We start from the raw sequence: 20,666 nt of genomic DNA on the forward strand, positions 1-20,666 counted from the left end.
AGCACAGCTGCCAGCAGTAGCACAGCTCTGCTGGATGCCAGCACTGGGGGGTACCAACTACCTCCGGGGCACCAAGCACGCCTGGGAGCATGGCTCGACACACCCGGAGGCCTGGGGGAAGGCCACCAGGCATCTCTGCAGCACTTGTGCACATCCTCCGCTGAGCTGGGGCCACCCAGCTCTGGCGGGAGACAGCATGGACTCCATGTAGCATGACTACAGCAACACCTAGAAATCCTAGGAAACTAACGGCCTCCTGCTGATGTGCATTACAGCTGCTGTCTACTGCTGGGGCTGGCTGTCAGTGGGGACATTACGGGCCGGGGAAGCACCACAGGTCAGTGACTGCTGTTGTGGGACAGGACGCTCCTGCAAAGGAGCCTTTTGCTGATGGTGGTGGCAGAAACCACGGAATCCTCCGCTTCCATCCAAAGGCATCCCAAGCAGCAACTTCTGTTGGGTCTCCCTCTGGGAAAGGGGGAAACCTCCTCTGGGAAGCCCGGGCAGCTCTGCGAGGGCATGCTCATGGAGAGCCTTTCCCTTTCAGGAGCTGCCAGAGCAGTCTGCAGTGGAGACGAACCCCTTGCAGTAAGAGACATTTCCTGACCTGCAGCTGATTGCGCACAGTAGCGTGGGCCACCCCATGCTAGCTGCACTTGCTTGCGTCATGTCCAAGGCTCCCTGGCGTGCCAGGGTGGGGGGAAGGGAAGCATTCCCAACACAGGGAATGGAAAGGGCGCACAAGGCACACGCCTCTTGTCCTGTGTGAGTGCGGAGGCTCCCAGCAGGGGCTGGGCAGCCCCTCACAAGACCTGCTGTCCCGCTCTCTGCAGGAACTCGCTTGCTTTGTTGAGGCAGCAAGTCCACAAGACGCAGCTTCTGTGGGAGCAGGTGGCTCGCCTGAGTGCCGAGATCAGCAGTGTGAAGAAGGTGATCCTGCGTTTGGTGAAAGAGGCCTTGGAGCAGCACCCCCCAGCATCCAATGGGGGCGTCTCTTCTGTCTCTTCTGGGCTGCCTCCTCCTCCTCGGCTCTTCTCAGACATGGAGGAGGGGGCCGTTTCTCTCGGGCGTGTGTCTCTGAGTTCAGCACTTGGTCAGCATGTGGCGGGAGGGATCATTCCTGGGAAATGGCTGCTGCTAGGCAGCGGCCCAGGCAGCTGGGCTCCCCTGAGTCCCCAAGTCCCCTCCCAGCTCCTCTGCAGATGCTGCCCACAGCCGCAGCCAGAGGAGCGCCCTGCTGCCTGTAGACCGGCAGGCAGCAGCTGCCAGCAGCATGCTGCAGGGGACAGACACTGTTCATTCATGTCTTTCCTAGGAAGTTCAGCAGCTGAGAGAGGCAATGCCCGAGACCGCTCTGCAGGACTATGCCCACATGTCCGACAGGGCCCTCAGAAGCTCAGGTATGAACCCAGCAGGGCAAGGCTCAGCGCACGCAGCTTGCGCAGAGCACTCGCAAAGGCAGGCTGCGCTCCAGACTCTGCTCACCCAAGCGCCGGAAGCTCCAGGGGCATCGTGGGCTCCAAGAGCAAGACTGCCAGAGGGGCTCTCTCAGACCCACCCCAGTCCTGCCCTCGAGCCTCTTGCCGGTGCCTCCGGCGCTGCCCCTACAGACGTTTCTGTGCTGACGGAGAGGCGCTCTTCCTCTCCACTGAGCTCTCCTCTGGACCAGAAATGAGTGTCCCTTGCTGTCGACACAGCAAGACCTCAGCTTCAGCCTGCTGTCATTCACACGGGGTCGTTCAAGCAGTCCCCTGGCACAGGGTGGGTCACAGCACCCCCTTCCCTCAACAGCCGGGCACCTCCGACATGGCAGCGTGCAGTGTGGGAGTCACAGGCGCTGGGGCTGGCGGGCAGCGTTAGAAACACCCCAAGCATCAGCTTCTCTAGTCTGCGGCCTCTGGCGGTCAGCTCGTGTCTTCCTTACAGGTGCCACCATCGACATCCGGAGAACGTCCAAGAGCTACGAGGGGCCAGAGCATGGGCTCTGCAGGGCTCTGTGGTTGCTCTGCTCTGCTGCAAACCCTCCACAAACAATTCTGCAGGTACCACAGCACCAGCCATCCACTTGGACCTCACGCCTTCCTGTGAAGCCAGCAGCAAGCCCCAGCGGCTCTCCCTTCACTCCAGAGCTGCCGCTCAGCCCCACACCACTGACACCTGACGAGTAACACTGGGCTTGGCTTCCCAGAAGGCTAGGGCTTCCCTTCAGGAGGGGACCTGAACTGAACTGCTACCTGCTGCCCACAACACCTGGTCACAGCTGGGTGCAGCTGTTTCTCTGTGGTGACCCAGTTTCCCTCCCTCCTCCCTGATTCTCCCTTCTCAGATGGCTTGGCAGGGGGACCTGCACAGAGCCCCTGCGCACAGAGAGACTTTTTTTGCTCCAGCACCCGGGCTCAGATGTGGGGGCTCAGATGTGTCCTAATGCAGACTTTCCTCTTCTCAGGAGCACTGAGAGGCCCCTTCATGGGGCAGCAACGACAGGCGTGCACTTCTGTCTGTTCCCTCACATGCTGTTCATTTATGAGCGAAGGGGCAGCAACGACAGGCGTGCACTTCTGTCTGTTCCCTCACATGCTGTTCGTTTATGAGCAGAAGAACAACCTGTAGACAAACCGGTGCCTGTCTTCCAGTTACGCGAGTAGTGGTGGTGTCCCCGTCCCTCCCTCACCAGCCACTCTGGTTCTTTTCTGCTTTCAGCCAGACGTGACTCCCGGACAGTGCTGGCCTTTCCAAGGGTCTCGGGGGCAGGTGGTCATTCGGATGCCTGCACCCATCCAGCCAACCGCTGTCACCGTGCAGCACATCTACAAAGCAGTCTCTCCGTCCGGGACCGTCAGCAGCGCCCCCCGACATTTCACTGTCTCGGTAAGTCTCTGCTGCGCTGGGAGGTGGCCCTGGGGAGAAGCCAGAACAGGCGCTCCCTTGTCTTTGTGCCTGCTCGGAGGTTTGGGCCTTGCTCTCTCGGGAGCACTGCCCCAGGAGGACATGTCAAGGCACGTGGGGGTTTTCTCCTTCTCAAGAGGCTGCTCAGTGCTTTCTGGCCACGCATCTCAGGGCAGTCGATCCACCCTCCAGGAGGAGGCCCTGCTTCACCGTAACCTGCGCTTGACTACTGCTCAAGCCATGGCAGAGGGTGGGTGGGTAACAGGTCCTGATCCAGCGGGTGCCTCTCCCCATCCTCGGGGGCAGCCTGACCCTTGTGCTTTGTCTCGGAGGGAGTGGACGAGGAGGCGGAAGAAGAAACTCTCCTTGGGACATTCATGTACGACGTGGAAAAAGAGGCCATGCAGACCTTCCCTCTCAAGGTACAGGCAGTGCGTGTGGGCAAAGGCCAGGCAGGAACGCGCATTTGCCCTAGTGCCGGGGCAGAAAGAGCGTTCGCAGTCCCTGCCTGGGGGGCCAGAGGGGCCTGCCCTTAGCAGGGCCACGGCTGGCAGAGGGACGTCCCTGCCTTCTGCTCTTGCTCTTTGCACCCCACTAACCATCTTTCTTCTTCCCATGATTTCTTTACAGCAGGAGCTTTCCAGAGCCTTTCAATACATAAAACTTTTTGTGCGGAGCAACTGGGGAAACACGGAGTTCACCTGCATTTACCGCGTGCAGGTTCACGGGAAGGTGGCGAGCCAGACCTCCTCTCCGCAACCCGAAGACATGAGGAGACCTCTTCTTAATAAGAAATAAAAAGAGGAAAACAAGCAAAGGCAGGCCCAGGGACATGGCAGGGTGCACTGTAACCGGAGGCCTGGGGTAACGGCAGCTGCCGAGGGAGCACCCGACCCGGGGTAGCGGCAGGACCGGGGCTACTGTCACGGACCCAGGGCAACAGCAGGGTGGGAAAATGGCACGCGAGGTAACGCCATGCTCCAGGGTAACAGCACGGCCCTTATTTGACACAGCAGCCCGGGAGAGCAGCACGTCAGTGGATAGCTCTAGAGCCGGGATAACGGCAAGGCCTGGGGTGATGGCAGTCCTGTGCAGCAGCAGCTTTGGGGTAACAGGAGCCCTGGGGTACCGGAAGCCCCACCTAACAACAGCCCCAGGTTAACAGCGGTGCCAGGTAACAGCAGCACCGGGGTAATGGCAGCTGTGCTGCAACAGCAGCCCCAGGCTAATGGCAGCCCTGAGGTAAAGGCACCCCCCCCTCAGAAAGCACCAAACTATGCTGGGCAAGCGAATGCCCCGCCACTCCCAGTAAGCCTAGCCCAGCTCCTCCAGCTTGGCAAAAGACAGCCAGAAGAGGGGCCAGACTTGAGGAGCAAAGGGGCAGGCTTGTGCAGTGGGGCACGGAGCACCTCTACAAGGAGGGGCTGGGCACTGCAGGGCAGCTCTCCCAGAGCAAGAGCACAGGCCGTTGCTTCCCTCTGCTGTCCCCTGCAGCAAATGCAGGGGCTGCTTCTCCCTCTGGAGATGCGTGCAGAGAGCTCGCCAGCCACAGCACTCCTTGGCAGCTGAAGCTTTCCCCTCTGCTTCTCGCTTTGCTGCTTGTGCCCAACGCTAAGGGAAGCCAAAGGGCTGGGGAAACCTGGCGCTGCCTGTGCCAGCTCTGAAATGGGGCAAGATCACCTGCACGCATGCCTGGCACTTTAATGCCACACAGCAACTGGGCACTGGGGAGACCTGGAGGGATTATGCAGTTCTGCAGATGCCACTGGCTCAGGGGCTTTTTGCAATCACTTAGGAAACTCCCCAGAAGTTGTGCCCTGGTGAATGTGGCTGTGCAGTCCTCCCAGTCCGCTTGTTCAAGCAGCAGGTCCTGGGAAGGTTTGTTTGCCATGCAAGAACAATTCCAAAACAAACAAAACCAAACAAAAAGGAAATGCAAAGCCAGTCTGGATTTCAGATGATTCAGTCCCGGCCCCCATGCAGGGATAGTTACTGCAGCCGGCTGTCAGAGCGCGCTGCCTACACGACCACAGCGAGTGCACAGGACAGTGCTGCCTGCGCTCTGCCCCACTCCTGCTGGGGCACAGGCCTCCAGGGACGGAAGAGGTTGCTCCAGCCCTGCGCGAAGAGCCGGATGAAACGCTGACTTTCTCCCGCAGCAAAGCGATGCGCGGTCAGCCCGCATCCGAGTCAGCGGTAAAGCTGATTTACGCGGCGGCAGCAGCGGGTCCGCGCTCAGCGGGTCAAGGCCGCGGAGACGCTGAGGACAGCGGCAGCGGGTGCCGGGAGGTGCCGCGAGACGCCGCGCTGCCGGCGATGGGCCCGAGCGCAGCCGGCAGCCACCAGCCCCGCGCAGCCCGGGCTGCCACCATCCCCAGAGCCCCACGGCGCTTCCGCCCGGCGCCATAATGGCGGCGGCGACGGCCGCGCGGCGGAAGTGACGCTACGGCGGCGCCCGACTTCCGGCCGGGGGCTGCGCAGCGCCCGGCGCTGCCTCGCTGGCGGCGGTGGTGCGGGGCAGCGGGGCGCCGGAGATGTCGGAGTCGCGGCGCCGCCTCGGCGACGGGGGCCGTCGCCGCCACCCGGCCGGCGACGCGCGGAGCCAGGCTCCTGGCCACTGCCCGCGGCGCCAGCGCCTGAATGCGGCGGCGGCGGCGGCCCGCGCGCGGCGGCGGCCGGCGGAGGAGGCCGCGGCGGCGGTGAGTGCGGCGGCGGCGGGGTGGCGGCGGCGCGGCCTCTCCTGGCCCGGCCCGGCGCGGCGCTGGGGGCGGCGGCCGCCCTCGCTGCCGGCTCCTTGCGCGGCCCTGCGGTGGGTGGCGCTGCTCCTCTCCGTCCCCCCGCGCCGGGCGGCGCGGTGCCCCCGCTCCTTCTGCAGAAATAGCGGTTTTTGTGCCTGGGGCGGCCCGGCCGCGGGGGGGGACCCGCGGGGCGGCGGGCAGAGCCGCGGCAGCCCGATGGAGGCGGGCGGGGGGCGCGGGCGGGCGGGGCGGGCCCCGCGGAGCGGAGGGGGGCAGGGGCGCTGCAGGCCCGGCGGGGCTGGGGCTCCGTGGCCTGGTCTGAGCGCGGCTGCTTTGCTCTTCTGTGGAAGGCTGCGCAGACTGCTCCGGTACCTTTCCTACGTAACTGCTCGTCTTTTGGGGAAGTATGCGCCGGGGATCCCCTGTTGATGACAGCGTTACTGGGAAAGAATGACAGAACAATCATTTAAGCCTGGGGAAGAAAACAGAGCAAGACCTGTCTGTAGTCTTCAAAAATGCCAGCGTGTTTCAAGTTCCAGTTAAGATCTGCAGCACTTAGATTCTGATTGCGCTGTCAGAGAGAGCGAGGCCTGGAAGTACTTCGGTATTTTAAAAATTACCTGTTCCCTGTGTAGATGAGTTAAACCTGAGCGCTTCATGTGTTAGTATCAATTGACAAAAATATCTTTGCAGTTTCAAGAAAAGTCGTATTTTGCTGTAATATCACAGAGTAAAGAGCTTAGTGCAGGCATGCTGCTAGTGATCTCTTGTATGCATTTCTGGAACCATTTCTGAAGCTGCTTTGTCTGACTGCTGTCCATTTACCAACCACAGACCTTACTATGTGTATCTGTTGCTTTTCTTGTTCACTTTTGATATGAACAAGTTCTGATGTACATTTTATGCTGTAAAGACCTTCCAGCAGGGTAGAATTACCACAGAGCAGAAACTACAGAGTGCTGACTGCCAGGAGAACTGCCCCGATGATACAGTGCCAGTCAGTTACCCATGTGCCCCATCCCCAAAGAGCTTTGCACACAGAGTCTGCAGCAAGAAAAGGGCTGATGAACCCTGAGAGAGCAAGACAGTACAGTGGAGAAAACATGTCATTAATAAAAGAAAAATACAGAGCTGAAAAGCAAAAAAAGTGTTCCTTTCCAAGTTGGAAAACAAACACCAGTGTCAAGGCTGGATGTCTAAGAATGGGAAGAATAGCAGTGTTTTTGGGGGCAGCAATTTGTCAGTTGCCGAGGTTTCTGGTATGTCCACCTCTGTAAGAGAGTAGCTGTTTTGTGACCGTGTATTCGTCAGAGTCCTACAGACTCCTACCTTCCTCTAAAAGAGGTGGTGGTGCAAATAAGGACTTCCCCTGAAAAATGTAGGAGAGAGAACAGTTCTGCTCTTGCTAGGGAAGACAGATTAGTTTATTTCAGTGGGCAGAGCAGGATTTCTAGAACTGCAGTTCCTAAGCCTGGACAATTTTCATGGTCATTCTTTATTCTGTCTGTGCTGGGATGAAATTTAACCATGATGTCTAACTTCTTCATGGAAGCACTATTCTCAGGAGAAGCCAGGAGGAGTTATGTTCATTGTGTCATTTTGTTTGATACCGTATCAGAGCTTGTATTGCTTTTTACAACCTAAAGGAAGGATAGCACGGATTTCTTTGTCTAGGCTTTCACATTAATTCCTCTCAGGAAGGGTAATGATATTTTTGTGTTTGTCTTTTGTAGAACATGACTTCAGCAGAGTTTGCAGTGGAGAGCAACTTTTCACCGAAAGCTAGCACAAGCAAGCTGCATCAGACAGTGCCAACAGATGCATCTCCTGACTCTAAATGCCCTATCTGTTTGGACAGATTCGACAATGTTGCATATCTAGATCGTTGTTTGCACAAGTTCTGTTTCCGCTGTGTCCAGGAGTGGTCAAAAAACAAAGCAGAATGCCCACTCTGCAAACAACCTTTCCATTCTATTTTCCATACAGTTCGTGCTGAGGATGACTTTAAGGAGTACATACTCAGACCATCAGAAAATGGCTCTTTTGCCAGCCCTGATGGCCGGAGATTTCGGTATCGTACTACGTTAACAAGGGAACGTCGCACTTCATCTTACCATCGACACACTTCCTCTTCTCGAAGGACGCTGTCCCCTCCAGATAATGGGATATTGTTTGAAGGGTTGTCAAGCCAACCAGTGCGGCAGAGAGATGGAGAGATTCAGCAGATGATAAGGAGGCTTGCCTCAAGGAGGCAAGCCAGTGCAGAGGGCAGATCTCTGCGGCAGATTGAGGAAGAGGACATGATCAACTTCCGCAGAGCTCTGTATCGCACTGGTGTGCGTGTTCGTAGTATTCAGGATGGTGGCCGCTATCGAGATATTTCAGCAGAGTTTTTTCGCCGGAACCCTGCTTGCCTTCACAGGTTGGTTCCCTGGTTGAAGCGGGAACTTACAGTCCTATTTGGTGCCCATGGATCTTTGGTTAATATTGTACAGCACATCATCATGAGTAATGTGACAAGGTATGATCTGGAAAGCCAAGCCTTTGCTGATGATTTAAAGCCATTTTTGCTGAATCGAACTGAACATTTCCTACACGAATTTGTCAGTTTTGCCCGATGTCCTTTTAACTTAGAGGCGTATGATCAGCATGCCAATTATGACTGTCCTGCTCCATCATATGATGAAGGAAGCCACTCAGATTCATCAATTATTACAATATCTCCAGATGAAGCAGATTCTCAAGGTCCAGATCACAGTTCATCCATGACTGGAATTGATCAAGCTCCCTGGGATGATGAAACTCCAGGGCCCTCATATTCCATCTCAGAAGAGGTTCATGCAACCATTGCTTCTCCTTTGGAGACTTCAGAAAGTTCTGATGAGGACTCTGCAACAAAGAGAACTGAAGTGCAAACCCAGTTGCAGGCTAATGCTGATTCAAATGATAGTGACTCTTCTTCTGACAATTGTGTTATTGTTGGGTATGTTAAGCCTATAGCTGAGAGGACACCAGAACTGGTTGAATTGTCTTCGGACTCTGAGGAATCAGTCAAGGAAGAGAAAAGGGAAGATGTGAAGAAACAGCAGCCAATCCAGTTTCACAGTTGCAGTGATAGTGAACCAAGCAGGAGTTCCTCACCACACTCTCCTATGTATAATGAGAACGTAGGTAGCTGTAAAAGCTGCTTATCCCCTGCAGTTGAGAAGATGGAGTCAAAAGATGATGAGAACAAAAGTAAAATAAAAAATTTATCTGCACAGGAATTGATCTGGAGCCCCTCTTCAGGAAGGGACAGGATGTGTTCTCCTTGTAATCGCAGACTGTCCAGAAAGAGAAAGTCCAAGAGTCCACAATCCTATTCACAGCACAGCAGAGGCAATCTTGGCCACAGGACTAGGAGGGAGCATCGTAGCAAAGACCAGCTTAAAAGGAAACGATCAGGAAGCAGAGATAGTAGCAAACACAGGAGCAAAAGAAACAAGAGGAGGTCAAGAACTCGTGACTCTAGCATCTCTCGAAAAAGCCAGAGAGGCTCTCTAAGTCGTGAGAGCACAATATCCAGAGAAGTAAGCAGATCACGATCCCGTAGCAAAGGCCATGGCAAAAGATCAAGAAGCCGAGACAGTGATCATTATTATATAAGAGACAACTATCAAAGTAGATACCAATGGGGTTATACTTTTTATAGTCGAAATGTGGTCGGAGATGGTTATGAATCCTCATATAGGAGGAGGACTCAGTCTAGTGCTCACTATTCAAGACAATCTGCTAGTCCAGAATACAGGATACAGTCTTTTACTGAAAGGACAGATCCACATAGTCAGAGAGGACTCCATGAGAGACATTATTACTATTATGAAAGATGCAGGTCAAGGAGTCGATCAAGTAATAGGTCCAGGACCCCTTCTGGAGGGACTGACAGAATGAAAAGTGAAAAGCCTGGTGGAAAAAGAAAGTACAAAACTCACCACTTGGAGACTGCAGTCAAGGAGAGTTCAGTTCTAGAGAAAGAAAATGACCCCAAGAAAACTTTGTCAAAATTCAGTGACTGCTACAAAAATGAAGATAGCCTTTCAGACAATCGAGCAAGTAGTGAGACAAAGCATAAGAAGAAGAAGAAGAAGACCAGGAGTCCAAGTGTGGAGATAGTCTATGAAGGAAAAGTCACAGACACAATGAGGCATCATAAAAAGAAAAAGAAAAAGCACAAGAAGAAACACCGGAAACACCACCTGAGTAACTCGGTACATTCTTCTCCAGTTGTGATTACAATTGATAGTGATACTGACAAGGAGCCAGAAAGTATTGAATGTGACAGTAGTATTACTTGGACAGGCTCAACCCAGATAAATGAGAGGGAAAATGAGTCTCTCTCTACTTTTCTGGGAGAGAAAGAATGTAAGGATGTTTATAGGGTCAGCAAGGAAACTGGAGTAGCGGATAAAAATTGTAGTATTGCCAGCACAAGAGAGGACTTAGATGGTGACATTAGAAATATTGATGTCGAGCTTCAGGAAACATCAGGTGATCAGAGTCTTGCAGTACTGGATAACAGTAGCAATACAGCTCACACAGAAACTCCAACTAGCCACGTTCAAGGAGCACAAGCAGCATCAACCAGTCAACTGCCTTCTCCCAGGACTTCCTTTCTAGAGAATCCGGAGAGACCACCATTGATACTAAGACTCCCAAAGAGACTTGTCAACAGATCCTTTTGGTCTGACTCTGCAGAAAAAAAAATGTAGCATGTTTTACAATGAACACTTCTTAAAATGGTGAATTTGTTTTAATTACTTTTTTCCCCTGGAGAACACAACACCTCATGTGACTTGCGTATGTTAAAAGACGTCTGAGAAATGTGTAAAATCCTTGAATGTGTATGCACTTTTAAGTCAGAGAAGATAGAATATTGCTAGTAAGTAACGGTAAAAGTTTCTCAGAAGAGTGTTTGGAAATTGTAGCCATCCTGTATTCTCATATTATGTAAAATATACCCACAGAATGTTTCAAAGTCCTGTTTTTTTTTTTAAAAAAACCCCTAAATCTAAAGCCAGAAAATGCATTTTCCAAGGGTTGCTCCCATTATATAGAGAAAAAGTTGTACTGTTCACAAAAAAATAATTCAATTCTGCCATCATTTTGATCTGTGTGGGTAAAGTTGATATCTGCTGAAAAATATTCAGTGATTTCTACATAAATCTTGACCAAGACTTCCATTAAAGTAAAAATGAATTCTGTCAAAATCCAAATAAAGCAATAAGACTTTTTTTAAAAAAAATGTATCCGTGAACTGTGTACTTTCCAAGCAGAACACTTGTTTTTAAGTTTTGGGTGTCTTACAGCACGAACTTTAATAGTCTGGACTGGTAAGGAATAATTTAGGTTGGAATTGCCTTCTGGAAGTCCTGCTTGTCACTTAAAGCAGGCACAACTTCAGTCATATTACTCAGGATCTGAGGAATTAGGAATATCCCAAAAGCTGGAGATTCCAGTCTCTTTGGGGAACCTGTTCTAATGTTTGAGTATTGTCACTGTGAAATCTTTTTTCCCACATCTTTCATACTTCCCTTGTTGCAGCTTGTGTCTACTCCTTCTTATCATATTTGTGTGCAGCTCAGAGAAGACTCTGGTTTCTTATTCTGTACGCTCTACTGTTATTTGAAGACATCAGCATTATCTTTAGCTTTTGAGATACAGCGACTCCTGCTGCCCTCACTGCTTTAAGCAGTATCTCAACCCGATGTTAGCCCCTGATGTTCTGCTGCATATATATGCAAGGCACAGGGGTCAGACAGGATCATATCTTTCAGGTTTGTGTCTTCTCTTTGCGCACGGCAGTAGCTCTCAGTGTTGAACCAAGAAATTGCCTTCTGTGTCTGCTGGATTATTGCCTAGCTGACTTGACTGATGTGGATCCCATGTGGCTGTTGCTAGGTGGCTGTGTGTGCAAAAATGAAGAGGCATTCAGCAGCACTGAAGACTCCTGAATTTCTGCAGTATCCAGATTTGTAAGTCAGTAGTCATTTTAAGAAGCTACTGAACACATAGTATTGCAGTCTCCTTTATTAACTGCAATGAGCAGAGATTGCATTATCATTCTGTATTACAAGGTGACACCACGCTTCAGTCTACTGTCAATAGTTTTCTTCATTTCAGAGGATGCCATCCTCTCCAGAGAATGTAAGATTTTTTTGGCAGGTTGCTAGGCCAATCAGTGCAGTGTCAGAACGGTGTAGAGATTCACATAAGTAGTTTTGTCACAAAAAGTCAGGCTACTGTGGAAGGTAATCACTGGGGCTGACAGGAGAATATGGTTGATTTCTACAGAACTCTATCACATGGGTGTGTATGTCCAAAGCATTCCTGGTAGTGGCCACCATCCAGATATCTTGGCAGCAGTTCTTTCCTCCTTCCGCATTTCTATCTCCTATCATACTGATGTCCGTTCAGACAACTGAAAACATCAGAGTGGAGGAAACAGTCCTTGGTACCAAGCTTCAATCATGGATCATCAGCCAGTGTTACGCAGAAGATACTGTCCTACTGCTGCTGTCTGTGCTGCCATATGGACCAAAGTGACCTTTGTAGCCTCCAAGGATGGCTGAGGAGGGATGAATGAGACCTGGCCAAGGGTGTGGGTGAGGACGTGAAGAACAGAGAAGAGGGATTGGCATATCCCAGGCAGGAAATGCAGCCCCAGCCTGAGAAAGCTGGGCTGTGTGTTGCCTGTGGAGAACTAGGCTAGCAGCCCAGGAGCTTTCAGGAGGGACTCAGCCTTGCAGCCCAGCAGCAGCCAAAAGACACAGGCCTAGTGCTGACAGTGTGATCTGCCTTACTGTGCATGTAGAGGCCAAGTTACAGGCCAGCAGCTACTCCAGGGTCAGCGCCTACTTCGGGAACCCCAGTCCTCCGAGGTCCTCTAACCCAGCCAGCTGAGGACATTTGAACCCACAGTAGATTCAAGTCCTGACTGCCAGCAGCCACTGAAAACCTTGAGTCCCTTTTGCTTTCTCTTTTGGGCTGACTGCTGTCTCAGTAATTGCTTTTTTGCCTAGTTAAAGATGGAAACTAAAGATTTTCTTCTGCAGTAGCTGATGCTTGCCTGTGAGACTGTGAGCATGGCAGAGAGGCTTCAGGGAAAGACATCTGGGGAGAGCAATCCTGCCTTTGGGATGCTACGAAGGAAGCTGTTGAAGTGAAGCTCATTTGGGCCTGGGAAAAAATTGGCTAGTGACTGCTATGGCTTTGCAAGCCTCCTACTTCCTACAGGGCACCATGCCATTTCAGCTTCATGCCTGTGAGTAGAGCCAATCCAGTTCTCTGGGCCCTGCTTGCCCTTCCCTCCCCTCCAGACCCTGACTGTGTAAGCCTTCCTCCTTGTGCCTGAGGATCTGCAGTCTTGTCCCTGAATTACAATGCAATGCAAAATGTGCTAATGAGATGAGAGCCCAAAATAATTTAAGTGCTAGCAAGTGCCGTATTAAAATCAAAGACAAGTTAACATTAAAATCCATCTCCAGGTAAACCAAAGGGAAGTGCTGCTGAGGGTTACAAGCTAAGTGCATATAGGCACAAGAACAAGTGTCCATAGCCCACCCTGTTACATGCCTTTAGGGAGGGGAAGAAAGAAAATTTTGGCCCTCTGAGCAATGTTTTCCCAGTTACAAGTGGAGGAAAAGAGGACCACCTTTCAAAGTAAGCAAGTGACACCATGTCTCCTTGAGGAAATTGGACAGAGTGCCCTGTCATCAGCAAATTCTGCTCCCAGGCAGAGCAGGTGCAGCTGCTCCATGGGACATGGACATCTAGAGGTGCAGGCTTTGCTTCAGCAGTCCTTGGTAAGCTTCAGGAGCAGCCCAGAAGAGTTTAGGAGTGGGCAATGTCAATGACCTTCCAGAATGGTGGCTGGTCCCGAGAACAGAGTGGCTGAGTCAGGATCAGCACATCAGGCCACTTGCCTGCCAGTCCTGTTTTCAGGTGTGGCCAGGGGCAGATGCTGAGCAGGAGAGCTGAAGTAGCAATGTGCATACACCTTCCAATCCACCTACTTAGGCATCAGATTAAACTAGAAAGTTGTGCTTTTTGCTCCATTATGTTCAACAGCTACTGGGAGCTGTCTGTGACCCTTTGTAGACTGAATAAAAGCTTTTTAGTTGGTGGGCTACGAAATTCCTTATTCCCAGGACATGATTGAAGTGCAAAAGTTCTGAGAGTCCTTCAGGTACAATTGTGTACCCCTTCCTCTTCAGGCTGAGAAAGATGGGGACATTATCACTGGATGTGCTGTGCCTGAGATGTGGGCAGAGGAGATGAAGCTGACAGGGAAAGCCAACATGCTCTCCTAAAGCAGTAAGTCATGATAAACCAGCCTTTCCATAAGAGTGCAGGAGAAAAAAAGCCTGCAGTGCTACGCTGAGAACATGCTGAACCCTGTTTAAGTCCTGGGCAAGGTGCAAAATGGGCTGTCTGATGGTAAGATTGGTGAGCTGTGTCAGGCAGTGGACACACGCCAAGAAGGCTAGGGTATGAATCAGGCCTGCAATCACAGTGCTGTTGTGCTGAGTCTTGCTCTTCCCTCCCTCAGTCAGCAGCTTCCTTTCCTGAGCAGTGCCCTGCTGATGCCAGCTGGATGGCAAGGTTTATATGCCATCTCACCGTTCTTACTCCCCCTTATTCTTGCCTACCTTCGATCAGCTGAGGGGTTAATAAACAATGGTCTTGTCAAATTTGTTTGTCCATAATGTGTGCAAATAGTGTCACTTTGATCTGCAGACATACCTCAGTACAGGCCTTTGGACTCCCAAATACCTGTTTTTCTCTCTGCCTGGTCCCTCTATCTACGGATCTCTTATGGGGATCCCAGTTGAATACTGTAAATGCAAGTGCGTACAAACACTTTTATTAGTCACAGGGAGCTTTGCCCAAGTCAGCCCTAGGTCTGAAATAGCAAGTACTACAGGGTATGGACCTGTAGCCACTCATCACAGGCTGATGTGAACACAGAAAACCTAAAGACACCCAAAGACGAAAGATTATTTTCTAGAAACAAGCGAGAACTATGAGCCTGTGGGAGCGCTGAGGTAAGCAGTAACTAGTATGGCTTAGAGGACTGTCATCCAGCGCTATGAGGCATTGGACTTTAGCGTTAGGCTTTGCTGCACTGCTGAGAGGACTGCAACCTCTGCTATACGCATACAGGAAGAAAGAGTATGAACAATCTTCTGTAAATCAACATTATTGGGGAGCGCTCCCTCAGGCACCCAGTGTGTTCATGTACACAGCATAATCTTCCAGGTGGCCATAGTAACTATCCCAACTTCGTGGCCAGAACTAAATCATCTGAAATCCAGACTGGCTTTGCATTTCCTTTTTGTTTGGTTTTGTTTGTTTTGGAATTGTTCTTGCATGGCAAACAAACCTTCCCAGGACCTGCTGCTTGAACAAGCGGACTGGGAGGACTGCACAGCCACATTCACCAGGGCACAACTTCTGGGGAGTTTCCTAAGTGATTGCAAAAAGCCCCTGAGCCAGTGGCATCTGCAGAACTGCATAATCCCTCCAGGTCTCCCCAGTGCCCAGTTGCTGTGTGGCATTAAAGTGCCAGGCATGCGTGCAGGTGATCTTGCCCCATTTCAGAGCTGGCACAGGCAGCGCCAGGTTTCCCCAGCCCTTTGGCTTCCCTTAGCGTTGGGCACAAGCAGCAAAGCGAGAAGCAGAGGGGAAAGCTTCAGCTGCCAAGGAGTGCTGTGGCTGGCGAGCTCTCTGCACGCATCTCCAGAGGGAGAAGCAGCCCCTGCATTTGCTGCAGGGGACAGCAGAGGGAAGCAACGGCCTGTGCTCTTGCTCTGGGAGAGCTGCCCTGCAGTGCCCAGCCCCTCCTTGTAGAGGTGCTCCGTGCCCCACTGCACAAGCCTGCCCCTTTGCTCCTCAAGTCTGGCCCCTCTTCTGGCTGTCTTTTGCCAAGCTGGAGGAGCTGGGCTAGGCTTACTGGGAGTGGCGGGGCATTCGCTTGCCCAGCATAGTTTGGTGCTTTCTGAGGGGGGGGTGCCTTTACCTCAGGGCTGCCATTAGCCTGGGGCTGCTGTTGCAGCACAGCTGCCATTACCCCGGTGCTGCTGTTACCTGGCACCGCTGTTAACCTGGGGCTGTTGTTAGGTGGGGCTTCCGGTACCCCAGGGCTCCTGTTACCCCAAAGCTGCTGCTGCACAGGACTGCCATCACCCCAGGCCTTGCCGTTATCCCGGCTCTAGAGCTATCCACTGACGTGCTGCTCTCCCGGGCTGCTGTGTCAAATAAGGGCCGTGCTGTTACCCTGGAGCATGGCGTTACCTCGCGTGCCATTTTCCCACCCTGCTGTTGCCCTGGGTCCGTGACAGTAGCCCCGGTCCTGCCGCTACCCCGGGTCGGGTGCTCCCTCGGCAGCTGCCGTTACCCCAGGCCTCCGGTTACAGTGCACCCTGCCATGTCCCTGGGCCTGCCTTTGCTTGTTTTCCTCTTTTTATTTCTTATTAAGAAGAGGTCTCCTCATGTCTTCGGGTTGCGGAGAGGAGGTCTGGCTCGCCACCTTCCCGTGAACCTGCACGCGGTAAATGCAGGTGAACTCCGTGTTTCCCCAGTTGCTCCGCACAAAAAGTTTTATGTATTGAAAGGCTCTGGAAAGCTCCTGCTGTAAAGAAATCATGGGAAGAAGAAAGATGGTTAGTGGGGTGCAAAGAGCAAGAGCAGAAGGCAGGGACGTCCCTCTGCCAGCCGTGGCCCTGCTAAGGGCAGGCCCCTCTGGCCCCCCAGGCAGGGACTGCGAACGCTCTTTCTGCCCCGGCACTAGGGCAAATGCGCGTTCCTGCCTGGCCTTTGCCCACACGCACTGCCTGTACCTTGAGAGGGAAGGTCTGCATGGCCTCTTTTTCCACGTCGTACATGAATGTCCCAAGGAGAGTTTCTTCTTCCGCCTCCTCGTCCACTCCCTCCGAGACAAAGCACAAGGGTCAGGCTGCCCCCGAGGATGGGGAGAGGCACCCGCTGGATCAGGACCTGTTACCCACCCACCCTCTGCCATGGCTTGAGCAGTAGTCAAGCGCAGGTTACGGTGAAGCAGGGCCTCCTCCTGGAGGGTGGATCGACTGCCCTGAGATGCGTGGCCAGAAAGCACTGAGCAGCTCTTGAGAAGGAGAAAACCCCCACGTGCCTTGACATGTCCTCCTGGGGCAGTGCTCCCGAGAGAGCAAGGCCCAAACCTCCGAGCAGGCACAAAGACAAGGGAGCGCCTGTTCTGGCTTCTCCCCAGGGCCACCTCCCAGCGCAGCAGAGACTTACCGAGACAGTGAAATGTCGGGGGGCGCTGCTGACGGTCCCGGACGGAGAGACTGCTTTGTAGATGTGCTGCACGGTGACAGCGGTTGGCTGGATGGGTGCAGGCATCCGAATGACCACCTGCCCCCGAGACCCTTGGAAAGGCCAGCACTGTCCGGGAGTCACGTCTGGCTGAAAGCAGAAAAGAACCAGAGTGGCTGGTGAGGGAGGGACGGGGACACCACCACTACTCGCGTAACTGGAAGACAGGCACCGGTTTGTCTACAGGTTGTTCTTCTGCTCATAAACGAACAGCATGTGAGGGAACAGACAGAAGTGCACGCCTGTCGTTGCTGCCCCTTCGCTCATAAATGAACAGCATGTGAGGGAACAGACAGAAGTGCACGCCTGTCGTTGCTGCCCCATGAAGGGGCCTCTCAGTGCTCCTGAGAAGAGGAAAGTCTGCATTAGGACACATCTGAGCCCCCACATCTGAGCCCGGGTGCTGGAGCAAAAAAAGTCTCTCTGTGCGCAGGGGCTCTGTGCAGGTCCCCCTGCCAAGCCATCTGAGAAGGGAGAATCAGGGAGGAGGGAGGGAAACTGGGTCACCACAGAGAAACAGCTGCACCCAGCTGTGACCAGGTGTTGTGGGCAGCAGGTAGCAGTTCAGTTCAGGTCCCCTCCTGAAGGGAAGCCCTAGCCTTCTGGGAAGCCAAGCCCAGTGTTACTCGTCAGGTGTCAGTGGTGTGGGGCTGAGCGGCAGCTCTGGAGTGAAGGGAGAGCCGCTGGGGCTTGCTGCTGGCTTCACAGGAAGGCGTGAGGTCCAAGTGGATGGCTGGTGCTGTGGTACCTGCAGAATTGTTTGTGGAGGGTTTGCAGCAGAGCAGAGCAACCACAGAGCCCTGCAGAGCCCATGCTCTGGCCCCTCGTAGCTCTTGGACGTTCTCCGGATGTCGATGGTGGCACCTGTAAGGAAGACACGAGCTGACCGCCAGAGGCCGCAGACTAGAGAAGCTGATGCTTGGGGTGTTTCTAACGCTGCCCGCCAGCCCCAGCGCCTGTGACTCCCACACTGCACGCTGCCATGTCGGAGGTGCCCGGCTGTTGAGGGAAGGGGGTGCTGTGACCCACCCTGTGCCAGGGGACTGCTTGAACGACCCCGTGTGAATGACAGCAGGCTGAAGCTGAGGTCTTGCTGTGTCGACAGCAAGGGACACTCATTTCTGGTCCAGAGGAGAGCTCAGTGGAGAGGAAGAGCGCCTCTCCGTCAGCACAGAAACGTCTGTAGGGGCAGCGCCGGAGGCACCGGCAAGAGGCTCGAGGGCAGGACTGGGGTGGGTCTGAGAGAGCCCCTCTGGCAGTCTTGCTCTTGGAGCCCACGATGCCCCTGGAGCTTCCGGCGCTTGGGTGAGCAGAGTCTGGAGCGCAGCCTGCCTTTGCGAGTGCTCTGCGCAAGCTGCGTGCGCTGAGCCTTGCCCTGCTGGGTTCATACCTGAGCTTCTGAGGGCCCTGTCGGACATGTGGGCATAGTCCTGCAGAGCGGTCTCGGGCATTGCCTCTCTCAGCTGCTGAACTTCCTAGGAAAGACATGAATGAACAGTGTCTGTCCCCTGCAGCATGCTGCTGGCAGCTGCTGCCTGCCGGTCTACAGGCAGCAGGGCGCTCCTCTGGCTGCGGCTGTGGGCAGCATCTGCAGAGGAGCTGGGAGGGGACTTGGGGACTCAGGGGAGCCCAGCTGCCTGGGCCGCTGCCTAGCAGCAGCCATTTCCCAGGAATGATCCCTCCCGCCACATGCTGACCAAGTGCTGAACTCAGAGACACACGCCCGAGAGAAACGGCCCCCTCCTCCATGTCTGAGAAGAGCCGAGGAGGAGGAGGCAGCCCAGAAGAGACAGAAGAGACGCCCCCATTGGATGCTGGGGGGTGCTGCTCCAAGGCCTCTTTCACCAAACGCAGGATCACCTTCTTCACACTGCTGATCTCGGCACTCAGGCGAGCCACCTGCTCCCACAGAAGCTGCGTCTTGTGGACTTGCTGCCTCAACAAAGCAAGCGAGTTCCTGCAGAGAGCGGGACAGCAGGTCTTGTGAGGGACTGCCCAGCCCCTGCTGGGAGCCTCCGCACTCACACAGGACAAGAGGCGTGTGCCTTGTGCGCCCTTTCCATTCCCTGTGTTGGGAATGCTTCCCTTCCCCCCACCCTGGCACGCCAGGGAGCCTTGGACATGACGCAAGCAAGTGCAGCTAGCATGGGGTGGCCCACGCTACTGTGCGCAATCAGCTGCAGGTCAGGAAATGTCTCTTACTGCAAGGGGTTCGTCTCCACTGCAGACTGCTCTGGCAGCTCCTGAAAGGGAAAGGCTCTCCATGAGCATGCCCTCGCAGAGCTGCCCGGGCTTCCCAGAGGAGGTTTCCCCCTTTCCCAGAGGGAGACCCAACAGAAGTTGCTGCTTGGGATGCCTTTGGATGGAAGCGGAGGATTCCGTGGTTTCTGCCACCACCATCAGCAAAAGGCTCCTTTGCAGGAGCGTCCTGTCCCACAACAGCAGTCACTGACCTGTGGTGCTTCCCCGGCCCGTAATGTCCCCACTGACAGCCAGCCCCAGCAGTAGACAGCAGCTGTAATGCACATCAGCAGGAGGCCGTTAGTTTCCTAGGATTTCTAGGTGTTGCTGTAGTCATGCTACATGGAGTCCATGCTGTCTCCCGCCAGAGCTGGGTGGCCCCAGCTCAGCGGAGGATGTGCACAAGTGCTGCAGAGATGCCTGGTGGCCTTCCCCCAGGCCTCCGGGTGTGTCGAGCCATGCTCCCAGGCGTGCTTGGTGCCCCGGAGGTAGTTGGTACCCCCCAGTGCTGGCATCCAGCAGAGCTGTGCTACTGCTGGCAGCTGTGCTCACCAAGAGTGGCAGAGATGCAGAAGAGGACTTTCCAGAGCCTTTTTTTCTTCTGGGGCATCTTTTGCCTAGAAAAGAGGCAATGCTGTTGTTACCGCAGTTGCAAGCTTTGGGCAAGCCCATTCACAGTGAGCACGTTGCCGTCAAAGCGGAAAAGCAGCCGTTTTGGAAGTCTGCTGCTGCCAGAAAGCTGCCAGGGCAGACTCCAAAAGGCACATGGTTTCTGTCAGCACCGTTCTCCACCCCGGGCAGAGCTTCCTGCAAGCAAGTGCCCCAAGAGCGCCTTCAGAAGAGGCATGAAAATCATCGAGGGAAGCAAACAGATCTAGCAAGTGAAAAGAGAACATAGGGGTTGAGGTGTGCTTGCTGTCCCTTTCGCTCTGAAAGCAGGCCTGTTCCCACTGGAGATCACAGAGACCTTTATGTTTTTGTGGTGGGGGCCGGGGAAGGTACTCACATGGCGGAGACACAGGTGCTGATGAGTCTCCGCAGGAAGATAATGGCCATCGCCAGGTAACAAGTGATGCGGGAGATGATCCCTGGGCAAAGAAACCAGTGGCAAGTGAGGTCTCGCTCCTGTGGTCCCTCCTGCGGGACTGCCAGGAGTTTCAGCTCCCCGTGGGAGGGACGCACTGAGCCCCTCGTGCTGCCTCCACAGGCAGGGTCAGTGCCGTGGCCGTGCCTTGGAGCAGGGCCACACCGGGGAGCCGAGGAGCCGTCCCCTGCAGCCACTGCTGCCGCAGCGCGGCCGGTCAGGTTTTGGTAGCGTGTCCCACGGGTACCACAGCACCCCACAACAACAGGGAAAGTAGAGGTCATTGCATCATAGTCACGTGATTGCTCTAAACCCCTCTCTGC

General features: G+C 54.0%; 3 protein-coding genes across 6 annotated transcripts; 2 read left to right on the forward strand and 1 right to left on the reverse strand.

The window, feature by feature from the left end:
• The first annotated feature begins 13 nt into the window (after window positions 1-13).
• LOC135324693 (SUN domain-containing protein 5-like) lies at window positions 14-4,261 on the forward strand. 2 transcript variants are annotated; one of them, XM_064501455.1, is made up of 7 exons: window positions 14-588; window positions 834-930; window positions 1,316-1,400; window positions 1,927-2,042; window positions 2,701-2,868; window positions 3,219-3,308; window positions 3,517-4,261. In XM_064501455.1, the coding sequence occupies exons 3-7, from the start codon at window positions 1,340-1,342 to the stop codon at window positions 3,682-3,684; spliced, it is 603 nt and encodes a 200-aa protein (XP_064357525.1). In that variant the 5' UTR covers window positions 14-588; window positions 834-930; window positions 1,316-1,339; the 3' UTR covers window positions 3,685-4,261. The 2 variants fall into 2 exon arrangements, with proteins under 2 accessions (XP_064357525.1, XP_064357526.1); XM_064501456.1 differs by having other exon boundaries at window positions 3,520-4,261.
• A 1,048-nt stretch (window positions 4,262-5,309) lies between these two features.
• On the forward strand, window positions 5,310-10,907 carry TOPORS (TOP1 binding arginine/serine rich protein, E3 ubiquitin ligase). Of its 3 annotated transcripts, none has more exons than XM_064502866.1 (2): window positions 5,310-5,585; window positions 7,358-10,907. In XM_064502866.1, exons 1-2 carry the CDS (start codon window positions 5,421-5,423, stop codon window positions 10,370-10,372), a joined length of 3,180 nt encoding a protein of 1,059 aa, XP_064358936.1. In that variant the 5' UTR covers window positions 5,310-5,420; the 3' UTR covers window positions 10,373-10,907. The 3 variants fall into 3 exon arrangements, with proteins under 3 accessions (XP_064358936.1, XP_025973202.2, XP_064358937.1); XM_026117417.2 differs by lacking the exon at window positions 5,310-5,585 and adding an exon at window positions 5,972-6,228; XM_064502867.1 differs by lacking the exon at window positions 5,310-5,585 and adding an exon at window positions 6,267-6,285.
• A 4,641-nt stretch (window positions 10,908-15,548) lies between these two features.
• Window positions 15,549-20,275, reverse strand: LOC112981357 (SUN domain-containing protein 5-like). The gene is made up of 8 exons (XM_064501918.1): window positions 20,266-20,275; window positions 19,812-19,876; window positions 18,879-18,975; window positions 18,409-18,493; window positions 17,767-17,882; window positions 16,941-17,108; window positions 16,502-16,591; window positions 15,549-16,293 (listed from the first exon to the last, which is right to left on the reverse strand). Exons 4-8 carry the CDS (start codon window positions 18,467-18,469, stop codon window positions 16,126-16,128), a joined length of 603 nt encoding a protein of 200 aa, XP_064357988.1. The 5' UTR covers window positions 18,470-18,493; window positions 18,879-18,975; window positions 19,812-19,876; window positions 20,266-20,275; the 3' UTR covers window positions 15,549-16,125.
• Between the last annotated feature and the right edge of the window lie 391 nt (window positions 20,276-20,666).

This window comes from Dromaius novaehollandiae, chromosome Z (genome assembly GCF_036370855.1).
Source record: "Dromaius novaehollandiae isolate bDroNov1 chromosome Z, bDroNov1.hap1, whole genome shotgun sequence".
In the NCBI taxonomy this organism is placed as follows: Eukaryota; Metazoa; Chordata; class Aves; order Casuariiformes; family Dromaiidae; genus Dromaius; species Dromaius novaehollandiae.